This window comes from Eublepharis macularius, chromosome 1 (genome assembly GCF_028583425.1).
Source record: "Eublepharis macularius isolate TG4126 chromosome 1, MPM_Emac_v1.0, whole genome shotgun sequence".
In the NCBI taxonomy this organism is placed as follows: domain Eukaryota; kingdom Metazoa; phylum Chordata; class Lepidosauria; order Squamata; family Eublepharidae; genus Eublepharis; species Eublepharis macularius.
This window is the reverse complement of record NC_072790.1, coordinates 113,247,654-113,261,869: the sequence shown is the minus strand read 5'-3', so window position 1 is coordinate 113,261,869 and position 14,216 is coordinate 113,247,654. Positions and strand designations below refer to the sequence as shown.

At 43.0% G+C, this 14,216-nt stretch overlaps 1 protein-coding gene across 1 annotated transcript in view; it reads right to left on the bottom strand.

Annotated features, from left to right (window-relative positions):
* LAMA2 (laminin subunit alpha 2) overlaps positions 1 to 14,216 on the bottom strand; it is a 703,642-nt gene that overhangs the window by 94,589 nt on the left and 594,837 nt on the right. Inside the window, exons 43-44 of the mRNA XM_054974995.1 lie at positions 8,374 to 8,556; positions 1,856 to 2,010 (exon numbers count right to left, since the gene is read on the bottom strand). Coding sequence (XP_054830970.1) covers positions 1,856 to 2,010; positions 8,374 to 8,556 — 338 coding nt within the window. The remainder of the gene's footprint in view (positions 1 to 1,855; positions 2,011 to 8,373; positions 8,557 to 14,216) is intronic.

The window sequence follows — 14,216 nt, the reverse complement described above, 5'->3', positions numbered from 1 at the left end:
CTTGAAGCCAGCTGGGTGACCTTGGGTCAGTCACAGCTTCTCAGAGTTCTCTCAGCCCCACCCAGCTCACAGGGTGTTTGTTGTTGTGGGGATAATAATAACATACTTTGTAAACACCTCTGAGTGGGTGTTAAGTCGTCATGAAGGGCGGTATATAAACCGAATGTTGTTGTTATTATTATTAAGAAAAAACTCTGCTTACATCATGAAAAATACTGAAATGGGATATTTTTTATGTCCCATTCTGTAGTTTATATATATATGTGTTTAAAAATGGTCAAACTTTTGAAAGCACTAAGTGAACACATGATTCAAATCTTGAAGAAACAGGTTGAGAGCAATTAGCAGTAAAGCCTTCCATATGTTTTAATACTTGCTTTAATAGTATGATTAAAATACCATTTGGGGTAAATTACTGATCTACCATTGATGTGGATTATCCTTCGACACAGTGAAAAATAATAGCAGAGAGGTCTGACTACTCAGTGGCATGATTAATGCTAGGAAAATAACTTTGAAATCCATAGATGGAAATTATTTCAGAGGTGAAAGAAATAATTCGTTGCCTGGCTTCTGTTCATATAAAGTGTTACTTAAGAAGTGAACAGCCTGTTGTGTCATTGTTATTGCAGTCTCATTTTTGTATTTCCACTGCAGCATGATGCTTTGGCCTGAATTAAACAGTAGCTCAAAATGCCCATCTCTAAGGATTTTCTTTACAGATTCTTGTAGGTCATATGGCAAATAAGTTCCACATTATCAGCTGATTCCTGAGTTTAAATTGTAATTACACTGCAAAGACAGATTTGGGAGTCAGTAATGAGGCTAGAGAATCATGCTCTTAACCCAAGGACACAAGGTTTTAAAAAAATCAAGAAAATGGGAAAGTGATTCCATTTAACATTTTTGATATTTATTGCAAAGGTGCTTGCAGGTTCCATATATAACAGCCATGCCTGACGATACTGCAATCTATATATTGTTAAAGCAATGTGGCCTAATCAAATCAGAATTATTAGTATTTGAGTAACTAATGAGTAATTCTACAAAATAATTATATTAGTATTTGGCTTCCACTAATGGAGCAAATTTGAGGGTCTTATTTTTAGCACCTTGCATCCTCTCCAACAACTTCACTATGCTGCACTAAAAACCGCTGCAAAGGGTTGGGGGATCTTCCAGAACTGCATGAAGTGCAGCATGGTGGGGGGCTGCAATAAGAGGGGAATTTGACCAAATTCCCCCCCCAAAGACTCCTCCCACTTGCCATATTTCCTCTTTCCATGTCATATTATTCTAGAGGGTCACCTGATCCACAGCAGTGTCTTTTCAGGAGATGCAGGAGAAAGGAAAATATAGTAAAAATTGTTTCTGTGAACTAGCTTCCTCCGCAGAGGCCTTGGATCTAACCTAATAAAATTTAACTACTTCAGTGTTTGCCAGTATCAATTTACTTACTGTTTCCTAAGCCACTAACCCATCAAAGCACAAAACAAATGTATATTCAAAATCTAGTTATAAATATTGGGTTACTTGTGATATATTTGATACATATGAAAGGGTACCCCAGTCACGTGATATCACTGTTGCTTTCCCAGTAGCTTAGTCATGCATGCAAGGACTACAATGAGCATACAGGGTCTCATGCTACCAGCAGCTCTTAGATCACCAGCACACAAACCTGTGGTGATATGGATCACATCATTCAAATCCACCCAGTTTCCCTGTGATCAGCACAATTATTTGGGATCCCATTGCTTATCTTCATTCTATTAAGAGTGCCTTATGGATGAAATAACACAGCTAAGGAAACACAAAAAGCAATGCTCAACGCATTAAGGAAAAAAAGCCTTACAGAATTGGCTTGCTTCCTTGCTTGATTTATCAGTTCTTTGATCTGAGAGATGTTTTTTCCCAAGTTATCCTGAAGTTGTTTGATTGGTTTGAGTTTATCCATCAGCCGATCCGCTTCCTTTTCCAGATTTTTAACAGTGTCATCTGCATCAGCAACTTGGTGTGGAAAATAAAAATGGCATAAGAGATGTTACAAACAAGAATAATAGATGAAAAAAAACTATTAATTAAAAAGAATAACAATAATTTCAAAGTTTAGCTTAATATCAAAAGCAAATGAATAGCATTTAGGGGAGAAGTCTGTATATAAATAGCCAAATGAGGTTATAGTTTTCTCTGATGCACTGTACTATGGAAAAGCCAGAAGTTAAATGTTCAGAGTTCAGGACCTTTTATCATTGTCTTAAGAAAAACATTTTAGATCAAAATGGTACTTCATTAGTTTTCATTATTTGCTAAACCAGTTAGCAGTCATTAGTTATGCGATTTTAAATCAGAGAAATAAAATAATTGCCTTGGGTTAAAACAACTGTAGGTTTTAGATGTGACTGTGATTACAGGGAGTAGACACTGCAGCTCATCTCCTCTGTCTTTTCCTCACTCTTCAACTTCATAATGGCTTTATAATGGTTTTGAATGATTTAGTAAGACTCAAATAGTGCTTTTTTCTGAAAAAAGTGGTGCCAAAACTCATGGTGTTCACTACCTTGGGGACTCTGTTCTGGTGGTATGTGGTACCAAATTAGGGTTGCCAGGTCCCCTTACCCTCCTGGCAGCGGGCAAACCTGGCGTTTACCTGGAAGTTATTTTGACAGAAGCATGCTCCAAGTGAGCGCGATGACGTCACTTAAGGAATTTGGGCCTCTGTGAACCATAGGAGTATGCCCGCTGCCAAGCACAATGATGTCACTTAAGGAAGTGGAAGAAGAGCTAGTTAGAAGCATTAATTGTTTGTGAAGTACCTGCCTGCACCCCAGGAACCATGGCTGGTGCCCTCCTGCAAACCAGGCCTCATCGCCTTCCATCATTCTTCCATCTGTGCCCTGAAGGCATTCTGCTGCTATCCTGCATCCATCTCATATACAGCAAGAGAGAGGGATACATTCTGTGGTTTGGAGGTGCCTGGCCCAGCCCTCAGCATGTTGCCATGGCTGTGCTGAGCCTAGTGGGTGGCAATGCCCACTGTCAACCTAACTGGATGAAAATGAAGAAGGTGCTGCTGTATGTGTTGCTGGTGAAGCATGCTCGTGTCGTGAGGCCCTTGCTACTGTCACAGGAAGCTTCATGAGGCATTTCACCGCACATGGCAGCAGAACTGGTCTCAACCCTGAGCTACACTGACTGGAGAGAAGTAACTGACTTGAAGTGGTAGAACAACTCCTTTGGGCGAGCTTGGGAGCATGCATGTATCCTCATGGCTGAGGATGTTCCCTATCGGTGGGTGGAAGGCATGCTCAGTGCTGATGCCATGGTATGTGCAGTGATCCCATCTTTCATGGAGGGTAGCTGCATTGTTGAGGCCTTATCTGGTGGGTATGTGTACTTGTGGCCCCTGAAGTGGCAGCAGGGATTTCCCCAACTTGCAACCCACTCATTCATGCCTTTCCTCCTGTAGACAAGTGTCATGCCTCAGGTGGGGTGAGCCACCTTACACTGCCACCACTCTGGGATTTAGGGTCCCTTGGGAAGGCCCAGAGTACCCTCCCAACCCTTCTGACCTCTATAGCTTGGCCAATAAACAGGTGTGAGGACCAGCAGAGTAACAACAAACAAAACAGTTTATTTACAAGAAGGTCAGTTAATATTAAACAAACAGTTTGATATTACAGTTTGATATAACAAACAGTTAATATCAAACAAACAAGCAAGCAAGGTGCATTAGCAACAATAGATGGGTGAAAGCAAAATAAACAAAAGGCCCTAGCGCGACTGAACTCCCTGTCCCTCTGTCTGCTAGACCTGTCTTCTCACCCTACCTGGGTGAGGGCCTCTCCCCCTAGCAGAAACCTCCTCTGGCCTGCTCCCTGAGAGAAAGAACCCAGGCTTTTTTTCCTCCCAGACTTCTATAGCACTAGCCCCCTGTGTTCTGATTGGCCAAAAAGGGCACCAAAACTGCCCAGGGGCTCCTGGGAATTGTAGGCAGGCCTACTCCCACTGTTAACAGGCTTCTGAGGCCTTGCTAGGTCTTCCTGGCACAGCCAGATCATGACAGCAAGTGACTCAGCAAGGAGGCTAGTGCTGAACCATCAGCTGCTAAGGCCAGTGATGAGGCAGCACCACACATAGACGCTGGAATTGTGGACCTCACCATGGGCCCAGAAGATGAGGATGTTGGTGCTGTTGTGGGCCCATTGATTCCCCCCCCCCCAGTTGACCTGTCAGACCCATCCAGGCCAGGCCCTTGCTACCCCAAGGCTCCAACACCCTGACCACCTCTGCCAGTGTTGTGGAGCATCTTCATGCCCTCACTCCTTTGGGACAGGCTGTGGAGGTCAGATTGGTCATCTTCCAGATCTTAGGAATCAGGGAGTCTCTGGCTGCTCATCCGTGCCCAGGCTGTTGTAGACAAGGCACCAAAGCAAGTGGATGCCATGTCCTCAGTTGGGAGTGGGAGCCACGGGGATGTGTGGAGGCTGCTAGGGCGCTGTTGTGCCCTGGACTGGCCCTGGATGATGCAGCTGGTATGGTCACCATTGGAGCTAGGCATTCAGAGCTATTGCCTGGCCCCCCTGGGACAGGGCCCACACCCAGTGCAGTGCATATTCCCCACCCTCTGGCCCCTGAGGGTTGCCATTGAGAAGAGAATGGCTGAAGACTTGGTGCAAATGGATGGATGCTGTGACCTGGGTTCAGCAGTGCTTGGAGGTACTCACAGAGGATCAGGGGTGGTTACTTGGCACCTCAAACAACTGGTGGCTGTTGCTGGGGAGATGGATGGGCAGCAAGCATGCTCTAAGGGACTGCCTGCAGACCTGTTGGTGGTGATCCATGGCCTTTTGCTGGCCCCCATCCCTGTAGCCCCTCCTCCTGTTCTACCAATTGCAGCAATGGCAGTGGTCACCCAAGGTGTTCCCTGGGGCCACACTTGGCACTCTAGCTGTGGTGCTGGGAAGCACTCCTGCCAGTGAGGGCTGGGCACCCATGGCAAGAGTTGTGTTCATTTTGCTCTCCCTATCCACTTTCCAAGGGGTCATCCCCATTGCATAACATGGGGCTTACTTCTTGTACACCGATTGTTCCTAGTGTAAGGGTGGTAGGACCCCCCCCCCCTTTTTGGTACTGCACCGTCTGTTTTGTTTGGCAGAGGTCTGTGTCTTTGGGATGTGTGTGTGCTATGGACATGGCCCAGCAGTGCATGGCCCCCTCCCCACCACTCTTCCTATGTCTGCAGGGTTGGATTCCAATGGCTACCACCTATGGTTGGTTAGTTCCCTCCTGTCTGTCACGGCTGTGTCATTATGCCCCTGTGACATCTTGTGGGCATAACAGCACAGTTACTGCCATGGTCTTGGCTCATGTGGCCCCACTACAGCATGTTTGCCTGGTGTCTGGCCTTTGGGGATGGTCACTTTAGAGAATGGACCAGTCACACCACTATTGCACTGGCCAGCAGCCACCTCAGCCTCAGCGGCCCTCAAGGTTTCACTGCTTGTTCTTCAGTAAGTGTGAAGATCAGAAAATCTAAACCACATGACAACAGAAACTTCTTTTAATTATTATGCATAAAAAATTAATGTCAGGGAGCTTACTCCTAGTGTAGCTTCAAAAAGCCTGAATATTCTGTAATCATTTAATGCTGAAGAATATAAACATATCCAGATAATTCTAGGAGCTCAAAAACAGGATATGATATCAGCTATGCCCCATTGTTTAAGTCCAGCATTTAGTACTTAGAGTAAAGATTGAAAGTTCATTCAACTACCATATCCATTAGCCTATATATTCCTTTTCAAAAGACATCAAAGCTAGTGGTTATCATTACTACTTATGGACACTATTGATAATGCAGTGTTGTAAACAGCACTCCCTTCTGTTTGTCCTGATTCCACTGACAACCAAGTTTATTACAAGGAAGAAAACCAAGTAAAAATGAAAGAAGCAGTTGGTGTTTGTAACACAGGGATATATAAATTTGAATTTAAAGTGAACGGAGTTTCCAAAGAAGTTCCCCAGTTTCCTAAATTTTCAATTGCATCTAACCTTTCCAATACAATGATGTGTATCTTTTGCCATTTTCTATCTATTTTCTAATGTGGCTTTAAAAAGTGAATAGACATGTAACATCGATACCCTTCCTTAGCTGATGTGTGTCCTTTTCACTAGTACAGGCTGTGTTAGTGCCGCTGTATAAATAGTTAGGTATTCTAATGCAACATCTTACATGGGGACCATGCAAGCATATTTGAGAAAAGGAATAAAGCCAGGGCTTTTTTTCAGCAGGAACGCGGTGGAACGGAGTTCTAGAACCTTTTGAAAATAGTCACATGGTTGGTGGCCCCACCCCCTGATCTCCAGACAGAAGGGAGCTTAGATGGCCCTCTGTGCCACTGAGGGTGATCTAAACTCCCCTCTGTCTGGAGATCAGGGGGCGGGGCCACCAGCCATGTGATGATTTTCTCTGAGGGCAACCCACTGAGTTCCACCACCTCTTTTCCCAGAAAAAAAGCCCTGAATAAAGCATACAGAGAAATAAGACTAAAAAGAATAATAAAATCAGAACCTTATACGTACTGATTTCTGTAGGCAAGTTTTGGAGATTAAAAAAGAAGAAAAAAACTTTTAAGACGATAAGTTCAAAGACGAACATCAACATATTTGAAAAGCTTACTGGACAGAAACACGGAGAAATATACAGACTACAACGTACTGTTCTAATTTGGCACAAGTGCAGTATTTTTTTCAACTTAAGACACATACATTAGAGCACCTGGCTACAAAAGTGGATATCTGATCTACAATTTTAGTGAAATCCTATGCAGAGTTACTCCAGTCTAAGCTCATGGATTTCAGTGGGCTTATACTGGAGTAACTGCATAAGATTGCACAGTTAGTGAAATTTAGCTACTGAATGTAGGGAAAAAATCTCTGGAGGGTTTTGCTTCTTGTTAACAATGGTTCTGTATAGATGTGATATTTCCTGATTCCTCCTCCTCCTCCTCATTATTATTATTACTGGCTTGGATTCACTGATACATAAGCAGAAACATGCACAAGACCTTATGCAACACCAAGGCTAAGACTTAGAACTTGGTTGCATAAACTCTTGTACACAAGTAGAAATGCAACTGGGGATACAATAAGTTTGACTTAGTGCAAATAGCTACCATGACAGGACTTCAGTCAGATCCTTCATATGTTTCAAAATTCAAACTCTTCCAAAATTATATAACTGTATATAATATATGCATGATCAGGGGTCATTTCGTAGAAAAAAAGCTGAAGGAAATCAGCCGAAAAAGGGGCCCCAAATGGTCAGGATCAGGCTGCTGCTGAGTGGGAGAGTAATCCATCACCCGTCAGAGGCCCAATCCGGGCGGTTTCGGCCCCAATCCAGGCTGAAACGGGCCCCAAATGGCGGGGCCACCTGACATGTGACCTCTTTGGGGAACTGCCGGAACTGTGTTCCGGCACGTTCCCCCCCCCCCCCCGAAATGAGCCCTGTGCATGATGGAACTAGTTAATTTCCAAATGCAGAACACAGAATTGTTAGAATAGAATTTCAGTGCTTCTATACACAAAACCTTTGGTTTACTGAATTTATTTAAATTTAAATTTTGCAATACACAGAAAGGACTTTCAAAGGAATGGTTATCCTTATATCATCATTACACTAAAGGTCACAAAAGCTGTGCTGGAGACATTCTTGCTCAATTCTCCTATTTCCAAAATATTGCTACTTAGAGAACATAATAAGTAAGGAATCAGCATAAAACATATGCTCAACATGGCTGTATTACCCAAGAGGCTATAATACATCTTCCGCAACAAAAAGACAGCTTTATTGCATTTTCCTCTTATCCTTTCCCCTTTAAAGTTTAGCAGATACACTCATACTACAAAAGCTTACACTTATTTCCACTGTTCTAGGAATAATTTTTCAAGGAGTTTCCTATTTTTTAAATTCAAAGACTTATAGTGCAATCCTAAGCACTATCAGGCTGCAATGCTAAGAATGCTTTCCTGGAAGTAAGTCCCATTGAATAAAAGTGGAGACCTTCTCTGGATTGTTCACTAAGTTCTTCGTAGGAATAGAGACATGTAAAGAACTTAGCAAATTTATTATTTGAATGTATTGACAATTATGATGTATATGAAGAATCTAAAACACAGATAATTTGCCTGGATATACCTGTGTCAATATAGGACAGACGTGTACATATCTGTGTTTTCCCTGATTGTTTAGTGAGGATGTGATAGTCTTTGCCCTAATATTCTATAAAGTCATATCTTAGCAGTTATTTTTCATTCCAAAAGAATGTGTCTGAAGAAACAAGAGCAGACAGAAAAATAAAATCTTACTGTTTTTGGTGGGATCTTTTACAGCAGCATTTGTTTGGGTCACATCATCAGTAAGTTTTCTGTAGTTGTCTTTTACACCAAGAAGATTCTTGTTGAGATCTCTGATCCTGGCCAGTACATCATTTGCAGTATCATTAGCTTGTGCAGCTTTGTCTTTGACAGCTTGCACCTTGGCTGCAGTATCTGTAGGCAGAAAGAAAAAAATAAGAACCACAAAACAGCTTGCCATGTAGTGTATGCATGCAAGGCCATCTTGGTTAGAATCTGTTAGGCTTAATAAAAACATTCCACTGTGGGAAGAGCTCTTTGATTTTGAACGGATGTAGCTTGGTATAATCAATAATTTTGCCATTGTTGAGTATGTTGTCTATCTAAAGATAAATATAGACTCTATTATCACTATATTGTTGAAGGCTTTCACGGCTGGAGAACTTTAGTTGTTGTAGATTTTCCAGGTTGTATGGTTGTGGTCTTGGCATTGTAGTTCCTGACTAGACATGGGCATGATAAAAAAAAAAATACCAATCAAGCTGTTTGTGGATCCACGCTGGTGACAACCCCAGATCTCCGATTCACTCCGATCAAGTCCCGTTTCCGATCTGGGATCTGGGATCAGAGGGGCGCCCCCCCCCCACACACACTTAGAGCAGATGGGGAAAAAAAATTTTAACCCAGTGACGAGCTGCGTCCCCTCAGGAAGGGGATGTTTTCTCACACACACACATGCATGCACTTAGAGCAGGGGGGGGGAGTTTTTAACCCGGCGACGAGCCACCTCTCCCCAGGGAGGGAATGTTTTCTCTCTCTCACACACACACACACACGCACGCACGCACTTAGAGCAGAGGGGGGGGGAGTTTCTAACCCATCCATGCCTCTCCAAATAGAGAGAGAGAGAAAGAGACACCCTGTCAACAAGTTTCAGCCAGCTTTTTAAAAAAGGGGCTCTCTGGCTCTAATTCTATTTTGGAACCCCTATCACGCTATTTGGACCATTTTTTGCAGCCTTTAGTAGCTAATACGCCAGCCTATTTGAAGGACACCATGTCCTTGATTTCACTTATAGAGTCTGTGGAGATTCCGCCTTCCATATATCTTATGTCCTTAGATGTGAGATCACTGTACACTTCCATCCCCCACGAGGAGGCTAGACTGGTGGTGCAGGATGCCCTTCTAACACGTGAAGCGCAACATCCCTCCACCTCCTTTCTTTTGAATATTTTGGATATTATTCTGGAAAAGAATTACTTTAGATTTAATGAGCATTATTATTTCCAGTCAAAGGGGGTGGCCATGGGATGCGCGGCTGCTCCTAGTATCGCAAATATCTTTATGTCCACCTTAGAGAGCAAATGGGTGTTTGATGATGAAAAGAACCCCTTTAAAGACTTAATCCTTTTGTACAGGCGGTACATAGATGACATCATTGTCCTACTGAAGCGGGATGTTGCTAATGAACTGGGGAGGTGGTTTAACTCCCTCCACCCTGACATTGAATTTACATGGACTGGCAGCACCAGCAGCCTACACTACCTAGACGTTACCATCTACATTGAAAAAGACAATAAATTGGCAGTACGCCCCTTTAGGAAGCAGACGGACCGGTGCTCTTATTTGCACTATCAGTCCTTCCATCCGAGGAGTCTCAGGGATAACATCCCCCTGGGACAATTCCTGCGGTTGAAGCGGAATTCAACTAATCCCTGCTTCTATAATTCTAGTGGCTGTGAGTTAGGGGAGAATTTTGGAGCGAGAGGATACCCACGGCATACGATTGAGCGTGCTAGACAATGTGCTGACAATACTGATCGGGCTGATTTACTGACACCCAGGCTAAGGAGGGTGGACAGTAGAATCAAATGGGGTCTTGAAGACACCACTTTGGCCCCTAAAATAACATCGATCATTAGGCAACACTGGCACATTATAAGTGGTGTCCGTGGCTGTGAATCAGGACTATCAGTCGGCTATAGACGCACGCGGTCAATTGGGGATATAGTGATGAGATCAGAATTTTCAAATAATCCACCCCGCGTCATTTTGCCGAAGGGGCATTTCATATGTGGCTCATGCAATGTATGTAGCTTTATGGTTAAAGTACAACAAATAATACCTGATCACTTTTCCCGTGGATACTCAAACTGCAAGTCTGAAAATGTGATATATGTCATTCAGTGTCAGTGCCCCTTGTTGTACATAGGGAGCACGACTCGCCCTTTAAGGATTAGGATCCAGGAACATCAATCTAGGATCAGGAATCAGATTTGGGAGGCGCCCCTTGTTAATCACTTTCATCTGCAGAAACACCCACACAATGAATTCAGGGTTTCTGTAATTGAACAACTTGATCGCCCCTTTGCTACGGATCAGGCTAAATTGCTGCTGCAATTAGAATCCAAATGGATTTTTCAGTTAAACACGCTGTCACCTCATGGTTTGAACTCAGAAATTAATTTCTCCTGTTTCTTATAATCTCCCCACTTATAATGGGTTTAGTGTAAGTTTTTTGAATCTCTGCAAAGACCTTCCTCCAATTTGTGATTGGCCCCTCCTCCTTTTGATTATTTCAACCGGTAGTCCGTTCACTTGTTACATGTCCGTGAATTACGACCCTGTGGAGCGGTAGGAGAGTATGCCTTTGTGCTTGTAACATACTGTGAGTTTTTTGGCTTCTTTACTTTACGTTATATGAATTTTTGCTAGAAGTTTACAGTTAATTTTCTTTCGCAGTATGATCAGTCCGAATTGCTTCACGCCCAGGAGGAAGTGAGTCGTGTTACTCACGAAACGGGTTAATGATATTTGCCTGCAAACCCCCGTCGGCGTTCGTCTAACTACATCCAACTTTATGGACTGTGAATAAATAGCACTGTGCACAACTCCCTACCTACCGGCTCTGTGGAGAATATTGGCAACTGGCACTTTAAAAAATTTTTGATTATTCCGGACAGCAAAAGTATTGTGATACATTTGTAAATGTTTGGACTCTGTATTTTTGCACTTCTAGACGATTTTGTATAACATGTTCTGTATTTATGTTTATATTTATAGCACCTTTGCACTTTATAATACAGAAAAATAGATTACATTTTGGCTTACAATACTGTGGAGTCCCGGTTTGTTGTTCAGCTTTTTTAAAAAAGCAAGGATAGAATCCTCCATCCCACCCGATTTTAAAAGCAAGCAGCCAGTGTTCCAAAAGCATATTTTAAACAGGAAGAAAGTAAAACCAGGATCCACACGGATCCTCGTGGATCCTATGTTTTTTTAAATAGGAAAAACACAAATGAAACATCAAATCACATACCAACTTCTTGCAAAAAGCAGGCAGGCACTGGGCTGAGAAGCTAGGAGGAGGAGAGAGATATCTCTTTTCAGTTAACTCTTTCAGCACTGAACGAACTAGGAGAGGAGCGCAAAACAGCTTGATAGCTGCTGTCAAAGCAAGGGTTTTTTGAAAGAGTTAACACTAAGAGATCTCTTCTTAACCCTTTCAACGGCACTAAATTAACTCAGGAGGAGCGCAAAACAGCTTCTGCTTCTCTCTCTCTTAACCCATTCCTCTCCCAATCAGTTTGCTTATATTTTTCTCAGGAAGCCACCTTTTCACTCACAATAAGCCTGGGTCTGCAATGCAGGAGGGCTGTGTTTGGCGTAAGAGCTGCCTCTCAGGCTTTGCAGGGATGAGATTTGAGTGCCCATGGCTACAGAAGAACACCCCTCCCCCCACTCTCCCCTTTCTTCTCCCAAATGGTGACGGGACGGGCACGTTGCTGGCTGCTCCGTGGTTGGAAGAAAGCCCTGCTGATCAAGGAAAGCTGGCCTTCCATTCACGTTTCCAGGGCGACAGAAGGAGGGGAAACAGCTCAGGCATTCCCCTGGCTCCATTTCCCCAGGGCTCCGTTTCCCCGGGAATAGATGGCTGGCACCAGCGTGTCTGCAATCCAGAACAGAAACCGATCGATCCGATCAAGACCCGAGCAAGCACCCCACCCGACCGCTGGATCGGTTGCCATGGACGAAACCGATCAGCCCGATCCCGATGGTGCAAACGCCATTATTGGGGTTTTTTTTCAAATTGTAATTCAGGTCGTGCCCATCTCTATTCCTGACGTTTCGCCAGCAGCTGTGACTGGCATCTTCAGAGGTGCAGCATTGAAAGACAGAGATCTCTCAGTGTCAAGACACACATTGACACTGAGAGATCTCTGTCTGTCGGTGCTACACCTCTGAAGATGCCAGTCACAGCTGCTGGCGAAACGTCAGGAACTACAATGCCAAGATCACGGCTATACAGCTCGGAAAATCTACAACAACTGATCTATTATCACTGTTTGAGAGAGCAGACTATATTCATCAGATGTATCATCAGGGAACTTGTTGTTGATAAGAACTGTGTCATCAGTAGATTTGGCTGTTTAAGTACATCCAAAATACAGCTATACCCTTCAAAAGCCATTAAATCAGTTGGCTTGGAAGTGTATAGCTCTGCTTAGGATGGCAGTGTGAATGTCACAAGAAACTGTCTTCAGAGGAAGTGTACTATCCATTTTGTAAAATTTGAAGAATGCAAAAACATTACTTGAACTAAAAAAAAAACTTTCAAGAATCACGTCTGAAATTCAAACTTCCACATTATAAAAAAATATGAAAGTGTTATTTTCCTGGAAGCCAGCTTCTGGGTATGACTTCATTTTGTTACAAATATCTCCCAAACCCTCTGTCACCTGCATTGGCAAAGAGAAGAGCGCAGATGCTTGTGTGATGGTTTAATTAGACCACAACTTTGTTGAATCAGAGAAATCTGTGATGCAGCACAATTTGGCACAGAGAAGTTAGGATGCTAAGTTCTTCTCTCTGTCCCTCAGTGCCAGAGAACAGTTCTTTCCCACAAGGAAGTACAGTAATGCTTCTATGATGTCAGGCCAGGTTGTCCTATATGGATAAAATACTGGCATCAAAGTCTGGCTGCTATTTATATACTTTGGATGTAAACTCTTTCAATCAGTTTCAGTCTCTTAAATGAAAGGATGGTTGATATTTCTACGGAAATGATGACTTTTCCTTCACTAGATCACTCTCCTCTCTGAATAGTTCACTCAATACTATCCTTCTACAGTAAGAGAAAGTAAAGATACTTCGGGCAAATGTTAAAATCTTGGATATGATGGATTGGTTGACAGGTAGGCAGTGTGTTAGCTTTCATTCCTGAAAAAATATCTTCTGGAATGGATCTTCTAAGAATGACAAGAAAGAGAGAGCTCCTGCCAAGCCAAAGCAAAAAATGAATATATTCCTTCCTCTGTGGCACACAGCTCAGCAGCATCATTAAAGAGCTAAAACAGCTTACAGAACCTACTGGATATAAAGGCACACAGAAAAAATATAATATATAATATGTTTCAAAAGATGAGGAAAGATAAAGCCCAGTAATGCAGCTGAATTTTCACTGGCACTGAACTGATACTGTTCCCTGACATTGTAGCCCAATTTACAGGCTGCCGAAAGAAAGGTCCTTTGGGTCATATTTTGCTAAAACCTGAACAGGAATGTTCACTGTGTATGCATGGAAAGGGTCTGCATACTGGCATTACTGAGGCCACCGAACAATATTCATGGCTATCCGATTATGTTCAGCTGTGTGAGCGGGGAATAAAGTCACCACAGTGAAACAAAGAATGACAGGCAGAATCACCCACTGGGTTAACCAGGCAACACAAGGATGCATTCCCCACCCTCCATGGGGCTTCATTTGACTTCAGTTACTAAGTCAAATCTCACTGGTGGCATTTCTGCTTTGAACTGGGTGGTGACATTTTTTGTGGCACCATGAATAGTTCTTT